The sequence below is a fragment of the Bicyclus anynana genome, chromosome 5, assembly GCF_947172395.1.
Source record: "Bicyclus anynana chromosome 5, ilBicAnyn1.1, whole genome shotgun sequence".
In the NCBI taxonomy this organism is placed as follows: domain Eukaryota; kingdom Metazoa; phylum Arthropoda; class Insecta; order Lepidoptera; family Nymphalidae; genus Bicyclus; species Bicyclus anynana.
The window spans coordinates 15,149,702-15,167,938 of record NC_069087.1 but is presented as its reverse complement, the minus strand read 5'-3'; the positions used below and the strand labels follow the sequence as shown (position 1 = coordinate 15,167,938).

General features: G+C 35.5%; 1 protein-coding gene across 2 annotated transcripts in view; it reads left to right on the top strand.

Annotated features, from left to right (window-relative positions):
• The window catches only part of LOC112043550 (T-box transcription factor mls-1), a 60,852-nt gene that overhangs the window by 29,912 nt on the left and 12,703 nt on the right, over nt 1-18,237 (top strand). For both annotated transcript variants that reach the window (XM_024079034.2, XM_024079026.2), the window contains one exon: nt 12,412-12,679. In XM_024079034.2, the coding sequence (XP_023934802.1) occupies nt 12,412-12,679 (268 nt within the window). The remainder of the gene's footprint in view (nt 1-12,411; nt 12,680-18,237) is intronic.

The window sequence follows — 18,237 nt, the reverse complement described above, 5'->3', positions numbered from 1 at the left end:
TCGCGAAATTCTAACACAAGCAAACCAATTACGCATAATTGCTGATGGATTTATTTACGACACTAAATTTGAGAATGACACAAAATGCGGCGTACGGAATTCGGAAATAACATCACAACTTATGGAATTAATAGTAAGGTTCAATTATTTTTACCAAAAAATGTAGGTAGCCACAATATCGCTTCTGTATTGTAAGAAAACTCTATTAACTAATTATCAAAGCATTCTGAAATTTTAAGCTTAAAAAATTTAGGAATATGAAAAATAAATAACGGATAATCCATAGGACTTTTAAAAATGTATGGTCGTTTGTTAATTAGTTTAATCCAATGAATTAATTAACAGTCCGTAGATTATTTCACAAAATGAGCTGATTTGATGTACAATACATTCGATTGAGAAAAATATTAATAAGTACTCGTTCGTATGAAGCAATACTCGTAAATTTAATCCAAAACAAACGTGACATTAAAACTCGCGCGCAAGAATCCTTAAACCCAACTGGCGCTTCCTCGAAAAGCTTCCTAAAAATACAGGCGCCGCTCTGCACACTTCCTCTTCGCAATAATCGCCTCTGAGACAGCTACATACGTTCCCGGTTATCCATAGAGATGAGAGTTCTAGGTACAGCGGCTTTACGCTCGACGGGCGAAGATCCTGCGGGTGATGGATGGAGCGATTGATGAGACGAGCACGCTACTGCCAAACGATTCCAATGTGTTCTGCGAATATGTTATTGCTTGTGTAAGCGTTTAGTTGAAAATTGATAAAGTACACTTACTTATAACAACTGCCTGGTTCGTTTAGTGAAGCTAAGTGGGTCGGGCTATGAAAAATTATGAGCACTTTTTCTTTCAATAAATTCTCAGTAAATATTCTCAGCCCGGATTTTGGAAGTGGTGGTATTTGGAAAGACTGGCCAATTTCAAAAATCATAGAAAGGTTCTTTGGTAATTTCTATAAACTAACGGATATCGTATCTGAACGTTGTTGTTGATTGTGAAGAAAGTATCTAAAGTCTAAAAATTTTTGACAACTTTTTTTGTAATAGGTAATCACCTCAGAATATAAAATAGTGACCAAGTCTTCAGAATAATTGTTTAAAATTAGGTTAACCTATAAAGCAGTACTCTACTTAATACGATAATACTTATTGTGTATATTTTTTTCTGATTTATGTTACTAATATAATAAGTCGCCAACTTATCTCGGATAACATTTTTTTTTTATTAATTGAAAATTGGAAAGCTCTGTGAGACCGCAAACTCGTTTCGAGCAAAATGTTCATAAAAAGTCTGTATCACTCCGACTCGTTACATCTACTTAATATGATAATACTTATTGTGTATATTTTTTTCTGATTTATGTTACTAACTTAATAAGTCGCTAACTTTTCTCGGATAACATATTTTTTTTTTATTAATTGAAAATTGGAAAGCTCTGTGAGACCGCAAACTCGTTTCGAGCAAAATGTTCATAAAAAGTCTGTATCACTCCGACTCGTTACATCTTATCCTCTGAAACGTCCGTGAAATCGATTAATCGGTCGTAATTTAATCGATTGCATGCGAAATCACATGCATTTATTCGATAATTTGTACCTATTCGTTTAATGATCTCTGAGGTCTCTGAGATTACTTGGCTATATTTCCACGTTGTTTGTTTGATTGTATCCATAGTCTTACATTTTACATTTTGTACTGAGAATTTTCTCAGCAGAACCTGCCTTCTAAACCAGTGGTACCTACTCGTAGTCTACAAATAGTCAAAATTGACGTTTCAAAAGTGGTGTATAAAGCCTAAGCCTACTAAACTAAATAAACGGTTGAATTTTGTGATACAATAAATAGACTTTTTAAAAACAGTAGAATATTTGTAATAGAAAATAATTAACCACAAATTCATCATACTTATTTAACATCCCTTTTTAGGGTTTGTCAAATATTATGTAATATACTCGTTATAAATTAAAATAGGTAAGGAACCAATGAAAGCAATAAAAAGTAGATGATGATGATTTTTTTCTATTACTTACGAGTATAAACCTATTAGATGCTCCTCACAAAGCGGATTCGGAGGCTGTGAATTTGTGACATTAAAAAAAACACGCTACTGCTATCTTTGAGATCTTTGTATCAGATAAAAATCACCGCTTTTGAGGTGATCATCAATTCTTCCCTGTATCGCAGCTTTGACAGAATTATAATTAGAAACTGTCCGTCCTTATGGTTTGTCGTTTTTAATGTCGCTAGCCGGGTCCCATACTGCGCTCGCATTTCATTAGAGGAGTTAAAAAATTGGAAGATCTCATAAAACGGTGTGATTTATGCGCGGGCGGGAGCTAACGAACGTTGTGCCGCCGCCGCTCTGCGCCCGCGCACCGACCTCAGACGAATTATATAGGGACCTGCCTCGCTAGACGTTACAAAGTTGTCAAAGTATAAGATCAACGATCTAATGCGTTTATAAAAACTGTTTCTATAGAATCGATGTTTTATTGTTGTAATCGTTGTAGTCGTGTAATGAGCTCCCTAAAAATACCTCACAGCTTCTAGTTTACCTACAGTTAAAGTCACGTTTCAATTGTAAGTAATTTTAACTAAATTATATCTAATTTGTAATAAAAACAATAGCTAAAAATAATCGATTCTTCTAGAACATCGATCAAGTAATCGATTATTCTGTGTAACGAGTCTAAGCGTTGTTTGTTAGTTTGTGTCAAAATTACTTCTGTGTTTATTGCGAATCATAGTTGTGTTTAGTATAAGGACACAAAATATATTCTTTGGTGTTAAATATTTTCGATGTGTGAGTTTACGTCGTACCTCTCAAAAAATTACAGAAGATTTTGTTAGTGAATTTGGGTGCGATGCATTTCCATAGTTAATTACTCTATGGCACCGACCTATGCTGCGTTATGGCCACCATTTCTATTCATATTAGCTGTCATATTTTATTGAAGTAGCGCATATAAGTTGTCATTAAAAAATTATATAAAAAATGTAGTCATCAGTTTCGTAACTGTTTATTTTGTGAAAATTAATATCATGACTTCGTCATGTAATGACAACGATTCATTGAAACAATCGACTTGTAAAATAGTAAATTATTTTTATTTAAAACATTTTTTTCATATGAACATTGAATTGCTGTTTTTTTTCCTGCCCTTCGTTGTAGGATCTGCATTTCAAACCGGTGATATGACTCATTGACAGACTTGACATTTCAAACGTGCTTGAAGAAGCCTACTTGAAATTAATTAGATTTGATTTAATTTGACAAATAAGATTTTGACTGTCATAGCTGACTTTACTTACAACCATCTGTGATTGTTCAACCTACTAAGTAAAATAGTACCTACACAATAGCAGTAAAAATTTACTTCGGACAACTACAGATGCTTGCTGCTTCAACCGCTTGGATAACTCTGACCTCGCTTAAACATATGCTATAGATTCCCCCTCCTATTTTCCCTTTAAAGTTGGAATTTTCGAACATCCTTTTCAATTGAGTTTCTATGTAACAATAGAAAATTACTGCCTTTAGCTCACTAGCTTCAGTAGTTACGTCTAACCTTCAATATGCCAATCAGTTATCCTTTTACAAGCCTGTAGATTTATATAAGAAAGAAATGCTTTTTATTCAGACTTCTAAGACAATTCTAAGAGCATAAGAAATACGTAAACATTTATTCCTTGCAAAACACAAAGATATCCTGTACGATCGAGATCGGAATCGTTTAGATGTATCCGATGTCGTTATCTAAACGATCTGTTGTCCGCATTGATCGGCGTCAAAAGGCGCATAATAGGCTCTAGATGCGCCCGCAGATAAGCTTTGTCCACGCACGGCCGCGGCCCGCACTAAATGTCAACTAAATTGCTGTATGTTTGTCGCTATCATGTCGGTATCTTCGCAATTTAAGGACAATCGCTTTGAGGGCAAAATCTGCCGGCGCCGGCGCTTCGGGCTTTCTTTTCAACCTTTTGTCTTTTGTACGATACTAAGTGAAAGTGAAATGTAATCCTTTTTTTTATTTTAATTTGGAAGTCAATAGTCAACTTTAATTAGTATTAAAATTCGTATTAACAAATTAAAATTAATAAAAAAGTCCCAAGTGATTAAAAAAAACAATGCGACTTGGATCCTCTGGAGTCAATCCCAATCAATTGAATGTAAATACAAAATTTATTCGATCTCAAAGCGGTAACACCAGCGAATCCGATACCCGATAATCGTGATCGAGAGTTAATTGCGGCGGTGATCTCAAAAGACAATTTTATAATCTGCGAACGTATTACGGATCGGACGCAATTGGCGCACGCTACTGCGCCGTAAAGGCGCCGACGGGGTGATTAAAAATTTTAATTTCCGCAAAAGAGTCGGTGTTTGGGGTAGTTGTAAATTTGGCGAACGGACATAAACATGTCGCAGGTGCGCCGCGGGCGAGCTTTGTCTGTCTGTCCACCGCTTGTCCCTTTACGCCTGTCGCACTAATCTGACGAGGCGTTGCTTTACCGACGTTCCATTGTTTTAAATCGGTTTGCTTTAACTATTACTATGTAAGACACGTGTGCGTACTACATTGTACTATAAGTTTTATCTGAGGTTTTACAAGGTAATCTTACGATTAAATCTTTTTAAGGATCCTTAATAAAACAAAAGTTTTATTATCTCGTTTTAAAAAAATATAAAGGTGATGTTGTTGAAAATATTAATATATTTTTTCATTACAAGTGAGGTTGACGTCAAAAAAACAAATCATTTAAGAGAAAATTTTTGTCTATCTTTTTTAATCATATGAAAAATAAAATGACAATAGAATTAGATTTCATACCCATGTAGACTATGTTATTTACATAAACACATAAACTCTACGGAGTACGGGCGTACCTGCGAATATGGCACTAAATGCAATACAGGATAAAATGTATTAACTTTTTTGTTATAATAAGCGCGTATTTATATACCTGTCAATCTTTTTTTGCCCGCTTTACTATCCATAAAAGAAAGCTACATATGTCTCACTGCACCTGTTTCAAAAAGCAATTCTTTTCCCCCAATGTAAATATTAACCCTTCATCGTTTAACATAAATAAACAACCTTGGATATTTAATTATCACGATTTACATTTAATTATCTATGTGCCTGTCAATTAATTTGACAATGTAACTAAAACAATTTGACGAGTGGAAAAATAGTCAACGTGTTTAAACGTATCGGAATTGAATATTTTTTTGCCACCTGCGGCCGCTGTGCAGCAAAAAGCGGTCGATAAAATAAAAACTCAAACTGAAAGATAAAACGTTTTTGTCACGATCGTTATGATTGAGAAGCTGTCGCTGATTTTAAACAAAGAGAGATAGATAGAGAGCCCATCAATATGCTAATCCCGGGTTACATTGGGACGATACCGAACTTTTTTTTTTTGGTCCTCAAATTGGTTTATTTGTTTTGTTACGAACGTCTTTCCGAGTTTACTATTTGCAGAGGCGAGTGGCGACTCCACCGAGCATATGGAGTGTTCCTTTTTTAAATCTCTAAACAACTATGTGGACGTTTGTGAAAATATTTACGGCTCGTGTTTGCATACAAAATTATTAGGTCCGTTTTCAACTACGTGAACATATTGCTCCGAACCGCCCTTCGTATGTTCCTCCGGATGCATCGGTACAGGGTTGTAGAACGACGTTTTAATAGCAATTAATTTATAACTTCGTGTTTCTTGTTACCTGATATGTTCAGATTTAGAATGTACTTACATCTGGGATCATCTAGGTAGGTAGGTAGAGCTTTTCCATAAGTAGGAAATAGAAGTTTCTGACAACTACTATTTTGGAATGAATGAATTATGTTGATGACAATGAATGAATGATGATGAATGACTTCAATTATCACCACAACTCATGACATTACCAACGTTTTAATATTGCTTGTAAACTTCATATGTATTCTATAACTAAGTCTTATAATTGAAATAAATAAACTTTGACTTTAATGATTATAATAAAACGCATAATTCGTTCTTAGCGGACGTCTGCTAATTATAAACTACCTCTTTGCCAAATTTCATCTTTGTACGTTAAACGGTTTCAGAGATCTCTTGATGAGTGAGATGATGACCTTTCGCTTTAATTACGCTTTCGCGTTTATTTGAATGAGATAAATCCATATAAAATTTTCGCCAATGATATGTACCTACTTATTTAGTCATAACATATTTATTTATAGTAATTTTTTAAATTTGTAGTTTGATAATTTTACAGATCATCACTTGCCTTTAATTTCTTTTCTTCTATAAACCATGCTACCTAAAAAGTTCATCACTTGAATAATAACCTATTTATGTCAAAAAAAAATATGACTCGATAATTCGAAAACAATAACGCAGAAGTACTTGGTGAATAAACAACAAACATCGACACGACATTGCTAATCAAAAACAAAACAAAACAGTCCAACCTCAGCCGCGATTCTCACGGGACGTTGGCGGCTACAGCGAACAATTTGACACATCCAGGTGTCCAATTTTTTACATACAACACAATAGAGATGGAGTGTTTGTGTGTTTACCCAGGCTCACATCTGGGACGAGCGAACATCTCATACGGATGCTAATGAACAGCTAAGAGTTATTCGTGTACTCGGACTAGGAAAAGCTACAAGGAAGATAAACAGTTCTCAAATTGTATGAAAAGTTGTACCGAAGCTTATTTCGACGACTTGAGCGCCGATTGTGCCAAAATTCAATACAGGCAGGTAAAGTTTTTAAGTAGTTAACTACATTTCGTGGCAGATTTTCTAAATAACAGTAACTTTTTGATATTAAATTAATAAAATTACAGCTTTTCTGTAAAAGAACTTCATGGTAGAGTTTTTAAGTAACTACATTCCGTGGTAGAGTTTCTAAATAACCGTAACTTTTTGATATTAATTTTCTAAAATTACAGCAATTAGCCAAATGAAATGAAATCAAAATTCATTTTTATCAATTAGGCTTAGTTTACAAGCACTTCCGAAACGTCAGGTTACATTACATAATTAGATAATGGTGACAATAAATTAGTCGAAAACTTAAAAATTAAAGTTAGTCCAAAGTCAAAGTCCAAAGGCGCCTTGGTTCAAGAAGCGCTCACAACAAGCTCAGCAAACCGTACCAAAAAACATGAAACACCAAAACGGATTACCCAAACCCGGCCCAAGCTTACCCTTACCGTCCGGCAACTTAATTATATTTAAAAAAATCTTGATACTTTATCAAGAAAAGTTTGAATTTTACGACATTTTCAAAATTATGCCCCAGAAGAGTGGTATGATATACAAAAATGTGATGATATACAAAAAAAAAAAATTCTTCTAGAAACATACTTTTATTAAACCAATTATTTAAACAGATAATATAATTCATATATCATATTATCATCTCCATATACTTTTATGCGGGGGTATACCTGGGTTCCGACGTTGTATGGGCCGGTGGCCATACCCCTTTTTCCATTCCTCACCACGCTATATCGAACATAGTTCAAGAGGGATGTCTATCTTATTTTCATTAATCTACGTCAAAGAAATCTCTGGCAAGTTTGGCCACTTGAAACTGTTAAGACAAGTTGTTTATTCTTCAGTAAACGAAGTTCTGAAGCAGATGTCACATACAAGGACGCGGTTGTCGTATTAACGAGCGCATCACTCCTTAACATTGAACTTGGCGATAAAACAACCATGAAATCAGTAGTAAAGATAATTCAGAGACGTGGAGGAAGGTTAGGGATTGATTTTATTACTCCATCGACTGATGTTAATGCCACTTCACGATTTTATATTGCTTCTGTTGTTGAGTAGACAGTTTATCTATCTACTGTCTATTGGTAGCTTGGTAGCAACATTGTTGAAACATGTTGTGTTTAGTGAAAGCTCGGAAGTGAATCCTCTGATTCACAATACCTAATGTTTTCTGCTGGCGAGCATGTCACTTAACTGCACTAACTTTGACGTATGTTAGTTGACATTATACTAAATTCAGACTCTATGTAACAAATGTCATTCGATGCCAAATCCGTTGATCAATTGTATATTATAAAATTGTATGTTTTTTTAAAAAGAGCAACTGTTGAGTTTCTTGCCGCTTTCTTCTCAGCAGTATCTGCCTTCCAAACCGGTGGTAGAATCTTTACAAATAGTTAACTGACGTATCAAAAGTGCTTGTAAACTGAGCCTACTTGAAATAAATGAATTTTGAATTTCTTGCCTACTGACAACCCTTCGTGGACATCATTGATTTTGACGTAGATGACATTTCTCAGTTGATATGATGTTTATTTTATAGGTTGTTAATAAAGACTAAATTAGTGCTAGCCAGCTTTTGCTAATTTAGTGAAAAACGGTACATAGAATCTGAATTTCCTCATGTCAACTAAAATACATCAATGTTAGTGAATTAACCTGGGTTGTCATTTATTTAATAACATTTAACAGTTTAGAATGAACTGTTGATACAATACCCGGATAGGCCGGAATGGCAATGGCGGCCCGTTTAGCGGAGTTTTCGAGTGTGGATGCGAGAGCGGATGTGGCGGTTTCTTCCCGCGCTGTTAGCGCCTCCGTGCGGCAATTGGCAAGTTGTTACCGATTTACGACCCACTCTAAACTTTATTCAACACTATTTTGGTGGTCCCATTGTATTCGGCTAAGTCCCTTCCCACCGGCGGGACTTGCGCGGCTTAGCGCGCCCTCCACCGCCTTTTATGGCGTTCCCTTTTTATAGGCTCCTTATTTCATTTGCATTGACGTATAACATATCGTTAAACCGACGTGGACATTACGTTTATGATTGCCACAGTATCGTCGATTCGTAAATTTGACCCTTAACAGTTTCATTCCTCGAGGTGTAATGAAAGTTGATATTATTTCGTGTTAATCGTTATCGACGATCGCTTTATAAATTTCTTGCATAATGAGGTCGAAATAATTAAATTTTTTTCCCAATCTCCGCAAACGTTGGTATTAATTACGGCGATTATGTTGCGCGCGGAATTATTGAAAAACGATACTTTTATTGATTGATTGTAATAGGCTTTTAAAAGCTCTGCCGGAGGGCTATTGCGCATAAATTTTGCGCTTCGATCGTCACCTTTGTCGGCGCGTTCAAAAGGGACGATAAATGGACAAGTCTCGATAAGAACGCCTCGAACGGTAGCAAGGGATTTGTCGAGGTACGGTCAACACGAGGCGTCGATGGCTTCAAGTATTGAAAGTACATATTTGAATTTGTACTGAGTGTTTGTGTTTGAACAACGCCGGGACGTGCGTCAATACTGGCGACGTAAGGATATGGGATTTTTGTTATGGGATACTTTAGGAGCGAAGGCTTTATATGACTGTATGTAACATAACACATTAACAAAATTTCAATGTAAGCGTATAATAGTAATAAAGAGAGCTTTATTATCTATATTTTTAACTAAAATAATTGTGAAAATTGCAACAAGTTACTTTATTAGGCATAGCGACAAAATTACAGTTTTGACGGCCTCCGTGGCGTAACGGTATGCGCAGTGGATTTAATAGATTGAGGTTCTGGGTTCGATCCTCGGCTGGGCCTATAATGGTAATAAGCCACAGTCGAAGCTTCCCACCAGACAGACCTGGACCAATTAAAAACTATCGGCCCCGGTGAGATTGTAGTGAAGGGCTTAGGTACTTGTGTGAATAAAAAAATCGATCCCAGTCCCAATAGTTTGTCCGTGTTGGCTGACTGTACCCATGGCGTCACGTAAGCCGGTAGCCGGTGTCGTAAACTTTAAATGGAAGCTAATTTAGTGTGTTGTTAATTGTGTGTGTTATCGTGGTGCATTAGCGGGCTCCGCGGCTGATAGCGCTGTTATGACGGATGGCCGGAGCCGCCTGATAACGTCTTTGACGGACCGACGGACAACTAAACACTAGGAATTTGTGTTAGATGAAAATGTTTATGTTAATCATTGTTGATACTCTGCTTTGATTTGAAAAAGAATGTTCTTATTGGTTTGGTGCACGTTTTGAAATGAAATTTCTTTAATTAAGTATGTTTTAGGGATTTGACAACAAAATATGCCTTATAACACTCCCAACTCAATAGCTCATATGTCTTATTTTCCCCTTTTTATGTTCAGTAGTCGCAAAATAAATAAAGCGAGTCGCAGGGATTCGCTGGATGCAGGTGGCTCAGTATTGTGATGTTTGGAAGTCCATACAAAAGGCCTATGTCCTGCAGTGGACGTCCATCGGCTGATATGATGATGATGATGATGATGACGATGACGATGACGATGATGATGATGATGTTCAGTTGTCATCCTAAACAACTTTATCACTCCTTTAGCGGCATCACATACATAATAGTCTACTCTGACTTGTTTCGAGAGTTAAATAAAATACCTTAACAACAACAAATTTAACAAAGTAAAATTTTTAGAACTTCATCATCATCATCAGCCAATGGACGGCCGCCAGCATCCAACGGCTTTTAAAACTTAATAATCTATATTACCACTATTCACGTCCAAATGTGTACTATAAAAAGTCAATATGATTCGCTAAGCTCCCATTCGCACGAGAATTTTTAAACGGACGTTAAAAAGCGTTCAAATATAGTATGAAGTTAAATGAAGGTCTATTTCTAACGCCGAAAATTGAAAATGCAACACTGCTCTAAAAAAAGCGTGTTTTAAAAACTCTGTCGTGTGAACATATACTTGGAAATACATTTGTTGTATTTGAACGCTTTTTCAACGTCCGTTAAAAAAACTCTCGTGTGAATGAGAGCTAAGGCCCATGACATATCTAAGAAGCCTACCGGGCGGCCACAACTCAGTCGTCGATAAGCCAGGCGGCGCCATATTTATGACGAGTGACCCAAGACCGGGTGCCAAAAGCCCTCCTCATTGATCAACACTTTTACTCCCATCACATATTTTATACGCACGATAAAACACGCTGACAAACGTGCCTCCATTGTCTATGACTATGGAATCTATGGGCCGCCGTTGTAATTTTATTATCGGCTCTTTTGTCCCACAAAGTTATCTTTTGTCCACTGTTAAGTGTTAGTTTTTTAAGTGAGTTTCAATTTTACTTTTGTTTTCTTTTTTATTCAAATTTGGAACACCTTGCGTAGATCCGACTACATTAGAAGTTGATAAGATCGTAAAGTCATATTATACTAGGTACTATAGACATGAAAAAAAAAATCTTACTATAAAATTATAAATGCTTTCACGCCTATACCATTAAACCGATTTAAAAAATTCTTTCACCAATAAAAAGCTACATTATCAACTAGTAACATAGGCTATATTTTATCCCTGTATTCCCACGGAAACGGAACTACGCGGGCTTCCATATTATTATGATAAAGCATTTCAAACGGTGTATTGTATATCTATAAGCCTCAGTCATCTGTCCCACAATGCTTGTGTACCCATATCTATTCAATGTTGGTGACTTTAAAGTCGAAGGTGGTAATTATATTAAGTTCTATCACACGCGTTGTATGGAAATGTACGCTTTCCTAATAAAATTATCATACGTTGCTTATTTTTATATCCGTTCGTATATTGTTAGGTGTAAACTTTAAAAGGTGTGAGAATTATAAAGGCAACAACATAAAAACATTTTAACCCTTTAATTTCCCTAGTAGTTTAATAGTCGTATATACAGATTAAATTGCTGCTATACCCTCTTAGCTTAGCTTTCACCCTCTTAGGGGAATATCGATAAAATGCCTAGATGTCATTATAATTTATTCAATGCCTGCAAAGTTAAATAAATTAAATATATTTATTATACATAAACAATACACACATAACCATCTAGTTTTAGCCCCAAAGTAAGCATACAGCGTAGCAAAGTTACACATCAATTCTTTTTCCAAAAATTCTAGAGCTTCGAAAACAAAATAAAAATATGGAAATGACATTCGTTATCGATATAGGTCACTTGTTCCATAGCAAATGAGTAATTGTCATATTTTTTTAGTTTCGAAAAGGTTAGCGATTGTTGAAAGAAATTACTTAAACACGTAACTTGACTAAAGGCCCAGGGCCCGTAACCATGCGGCACTTCGATTCTCTTTCTACAAACGCTATCGCTTCAAAAAATAAAAAAATGTTTGGGAATGGCAGATCTGATCGATAATTTGATCACGTGACCTGTCGACAGCAAATGTCATTCCCATACATTTTTTTAGTTTCGAAGCGTTTGCGATTGCAGAATGATTATCGACGTGTCACATGGCTAGAGGCCCAGGTATACCTATATAGACTAGGCCTAGTTATTCCGATATTCCAAAATTAACAGTGTCTACGCGTAAAATCGCATGACACAGCTGATGAAAATAAACTATATTTAAATTCATTTTATTTTGTCCACAGACGCATGTTTCCATCGCTCCGCGTCTCTCTAAGCGGGTTAGACCCTCGCGAAGAGTACTGCGTACTACTGGAACTGTCCCTGGTAGGGCGCCGCCGCTGGCGCTGGGCGGGCGGCGCCTGGACTGCGGCGGGCGGTGCAGAGCCACAGTCTCCACGTCGGCTGATGCTGCACCCTGACTCCCCCGCCCCTGGACACCATTGGACAGCCAATCCAGTATCGTTCAGCAAACTCAAGCTGACGAATAATACCATGGATGCACAGGGACATGTAAGTGCTTTTTATATTTTTTTTAAATATGTAATTAGTGATTGTACTGTATGGACTGTGTTATTAGTAGGTATATATTGAAACTACGGAACGCCTTTGACTTCATCCGCTTTTCGACCTCTTTAATCCGGCTCTCTCGCAAAATCTGTTCTTAGCAGATCTCTATTAACTGTAAACTACATACCTGAATAATTTCATCTTAGTACCTACGTCAAGCGGTTTTCGATATTTTGGTGTTCGCTTTTATATAATTATTTATTAACTAAATAAATTCTTCTCTCTCTAGAGGATCCTGACTCTGAGACAGGTATCTTTAACATACTTCTAGGTCTCCCACGTACTAATGTAAAAAGGCTTAGACAGAGGTTTTTTTTTTAATTAATTTAATTCTGTTTCACATAGAGTGCCATAGAGGTAATATCAAGAATGTTTGAATACCTTCGAAGGAAAACATTTTATATTCTAATACGATTGTTTTCGGCTTTTTTGTGTATATATATTGTTAGATTCACGCAGGTACCTACATTAATTATTATAGCAAAAAAAAAACCTCCATTTATTTTTTCTACATGATAAATATAAAAGTATTTACTATAATATAGGTAAACGTATAACTATATATTGGTGAGCTTGTAACAGCTGGGTATTAAATGAAAAAAGTTATAATTTTCTTTCTAAATTGAATGATAGCCTGTTCGTATGAATAATAATCATGGTTCTGCCGTTCACAATTTTATGGAGCTGTAAATTCAATTCTTACTATACGTATTAATTATTATCTCAATAACCAAATCCATCGGGGCTTTATTAAATCATTTCGAATTAAAAAGAAAAAGGTTGTTTCCGACAACACAGCTTAATTTCCATACAAAATCGTGACTATGTTGTACTGCCACAAACTACTCAGGCAACGCCTACCAAGTACCAAACCACTTCCCTCTACGAAGAATAGCTACGAGGTAACTTCAAGCTATATTAACCTTTATGCCTCTTTTAATAGAAGACAAGTTTCAATTATATTTTACACCACGTAGCAGTAGAAAGTAACAAATGTTAATATTTTAATAAATTGTGCCAAAGAAAAATCAACTTTAACGTGTTTATAGACTGAAGCAATTGCTTTTTAAATCATAAATTTTGATCGTCAAAAGCTTTGAGCTTTCATAGTTCTTGTACAAAAACTCAGCTTATTATTGTAAAGTTTAGGACTAGAGAGACGCGTTAATTAATCTACTGTACAAACATTTGAGAGACATGTCAAAATATAAATGTTTTCTATTACTGTCAATTTTATACATATCTACGCGATATTATAAATAGTTGTTGGATATTATGAACACAACCCGTAGTATAAACAGTAATTTAGGTTTTATTTTTATTAATGTTCTTTACATGACAAGTTCTCCACAATATTTTTGTGCAGTATAGGAAAACATACAAACAAAAACATTTGCAAAATATGTAAGGACCACGTCCTATGACCCTCTGAGTTGTGCCTACCAACTAGATCCAGCCCCTGTAGCCAAGTGGCACGTCGATTCTCTTTCTACGATCGCAAACGCTTCGAAAACTACAAAAATGCATGGGAATGACAGATCTTGATGACGTGACCTGTCGATAGCAAATGTCATTCCTAATCGTAAAAATAGAATCGACTTACCTACCACTTGGCTACAGGGGCTGTAATTTCACCAAAAATCTTTATAACGGAACACAGTTGCTTGGAGGCAGAAATAAACAAAATTATAGGACTTCCGTTGATGAGCTATAGAAAGAGTTATCAAAATTTTCTGTTTGTAATTTTAAATTAACAGATTTTTACAAAAAGCGTACGAAAAAAGGATAATATAGATTCCTGGCTAATCTCTAAGAAACGGCTAGACCGATTTTGACCAGAATTTTCACTAAATTTTGACTAGATTTCTACAGCTAGATCGCTGATGTTTATTCCCGTATTCCTAAGGGAACAGAAACTACACGCGGGTGAGTTCGCAGGGCGTCCGTTAGCTTGCAAACCATTCTCTTCAATAAAATAGTCCCAAACTTAAGGTATAGTCGTATTTAGTAAACATGGGAAAACATAAAAACAGACAAGATTATAATGCGTCTGGGCAATGTGTTGCGCTCGGATGCGTGATTTGTAAACGCGCAAAGGAGTGTAAGTAACGCGAAGTAGGACTTTTTTTGTTCAAATATCCTTTTGGTATATATTTTTGTATTAAACATAGATACAGGTGATCATATTAAAATGCATGGGAATAGGTTTACAGTGATGTTGATTTTCTTTAAATGTATAAAGATATTGTGTATTTCATCTTTTCATCATCATCAGTATCAGCAAGAAAGCAAAGAAATTTTATATAATACATCCTGTAAATAAGAAGAAATCATAACTTATTGAATGAAATCGAGCCTCAGAATAGCATCATTAAATAAAAGAGTCTCGTGATAAGGCTTGAGAATTAGCGTTAAAAAAATCTAGAGACTTTTACATAGATCTATTTCACAAAATAACTTGTTATCTTAATTCTCTTTTAATTTATTGTCATACAAAAATACAAAATACAGTTAGTTCCCCTGTACTTGTAAATACAGATGTCGGTCCTTTTGTGGACCTTTAAAAAAATGGCTACCGATTCCATAATATCCATTCTCGTGGAAATTACGCATGGTTTGCGCACTTGAGGTTTCGGCACCTGATATAAAGAAGCCTTTTCTGCCATTATCCGGCCATTGTTCGAGGTTTTTTAGCGCTACATCAAAGTATCTCTCACAAATCACAATACACTTCACGTTTCTTTGTGTAGAGGTGTAGCTAATTATGGCCCGGATTAAGTTCCTAGGCGATATCGCGAAAAGGGTTATGGCGAAGGGATTTTTGGATATTATCTTAATATGTATGTTTGAAGTCATTTAACTTCAGTACCTACCTGAATAGGTTTCGCGTTAGCCGGCTTTGTATTTGGATTTTAGTGTCTTAATAGAAACAAATACTAAAAACCAAATAGGCTTTAGATAGTACATACCTACTGTAGAATTTTTTCTCATAACTTACTTTTTAAACTGTTTTTGTATGCTATTGTATAATGTACCAACCTGTCATCTTCCTCTTATTAATATATATTATCATTTACGAATAATTTTCTTTTTCTTTTTCTTTGTCAGATTTCTGACGATCATTTGTGGTCCTGATTTGACTTTCAGCTATGAAAGAATTTAATTTTTTTTATATTGGCTCAGTTCTGCTATAATGGTTGCAAGTTTCTATGGGTAATAATTCACTAGATGGGGATTTGGAGGATTTACAAATTGTATTTGGAGGATTCTAGAGTTCTAATAATTACGAGTCCAATTTAACCAATGCTTCTAAACCTCCCGCGCTGGCGAAAGGGCGTTTTTGCCTGAATTTAGAAAAGAAAAATAGTCTAGTATAGTACATTTTGCTCTGGCTATTTGTCACCAACATAGCCAGAGCTCAGGTATGTAAAGTTACAGAGGCCTCGTTGAAACAAATTAAGGATTTAATAAACAAACGGTAAATATACCCATTATGTTAGTTACCCCTTTCGAAATAGCGCAGTCACTACCATTTTATAATATTAGTATTGAAATCCATTTTATTAAATGCAAGCTAATACTTGTTTGTAACTTCGTCCTGAAGCTGAATTTTTTTTTCTTTACAAGTTAGCCCCTGACTACAATCTCACCTGATGGTAAGTGATGATGCAGTCTAAGATGGAAGCGGGCTAACTTGTTAGGAGGAGAATGAAAATCCACATCCCTTTTCGGTTTCTACACGACATCCTACCGGAATATCCACGCTTACTAAGTAGACGTGACCAAATTAAAATAAAATTATCAATGTTAACATTGCATTCAAAAGGAAACAATAATTAAATATATAAGTTTGTCTAACTTCCGATGGCATTAGAGAATACTATGAGAATTAAAAAAGGTCAAATTTTAATTTCCATCATTGTAAATTATATAATAATACGAATGTTTAACCTAATTATGTTTTAATTGTATTTGTTCATTAATATCAGCGCTGATGATCTTGTGTGATGTTAGTTATTTAATTATGTTGTCAGAAACACCTATGACGTAAACATGAAGTTAAAAAAGTTTGTTGATTAGTATTGCCTGTTTTCCTGGCTTTGATATTGAGTTAAAGTATTTTTATCCGTTTGCTAGTTAGGTATCGCGAGTAGGTAATTTAATTTCTTGGAAAACCAGCTACGTCCGCTATTTTTATAGAATATGATAATGCCATTTTAATAGAGTTTTATTTTCTTAGCATAATTAGGATACGTAAGTAAGTCTGTAGGTTCAGAGATGTTAAAGTATGAGCAAGGCTTATTTTGGGAAACTCAGTTAAATAAGTCTGTACTTCAGAGATGTTAGAATTGGAACAAGGCTAGCTTTTTTTCCAAGACACCACAAACATCAAGCTGATATTTACATATAATTACTTCTATTCCATGTGTTCGCGCTTAACAAACAAACTTACCAACAAATAGTTGAACTATATATATAAATTCAAAAGGTCCCAAAGATGCAAAAAATATAATATATCGTAGTGTTTTATTCGGTTATCTATGACTTCAATCTACTTTGATTGAACGCATATCAGTGTGATGGACGAGCTTCCGAATGCGGTGAAACTTTTATATTGTCTGTCCGTCAATCCCACCGCACCGTAGGCACCTACTGCCTTTGATACGCGTCATCGAACCGATGGGTATCTTTCCTTAGCTGAATGTTAAAAGTTCATCAATAGCATCACTCTTGTAAGTTATGGTTTGAAAATTGTTATTAAGGTTATATCTGTCTCAAAGAGCACGTTAAGTAGTCAGTCCTAATCATTATCATTAATATTGATTTAAAAAAATAGCATTAGTACCCTAAGCCCGCTAACTCGCATTGGAACAGCGTGGTGGGTTCAAGCTCCATATCCCTTCTTCTATATAGAGGGAGGCTATAAATAGGCTGATAATGATGGTTACTATTTCCCGAAATCATGTTATATATATTCTTTACAAGTTTTTTTTTTTTAATTTTTTATTTTTAAAAGATTATTTGCCATATTTTTTTTATAATATGACCAATATTCCCATTCCCCTTTAGTTAGCCCCATGCCCAAGTTAGCCCTTGACTACAATCTCACTTGATGGTAAGTGATGATGCAATATAAGACGGAAGCGGGCTAACTTGTTAGGAGGAGAATGAAAATCCTCACCCCTTCTGGTTTCTACTCGACATCGTACCGGAACGCTAAATCGCTTGGCGGTACGTCTTTGCCGGTAGGGTGGTAACTATCCAGGACTGAAATTTCCTTTCCACCAGCCAGACTTGGACCAATTAAGAAAACCTCAATCAGCCTAGCCGGAGACCGAACCCAGGACCTGCGTCGTGTATATCCACCGCGCATACCACTGCGCCACGGAAGCAGTCAAAATAAAAAAAAAATAAGGTTTTATAGGTAAATATTTTTTTTTGTGTTAGTAACTCAGAATAGTGAATACCGTTTCGGTTGTATCTTCGCGTTAATACGTTTC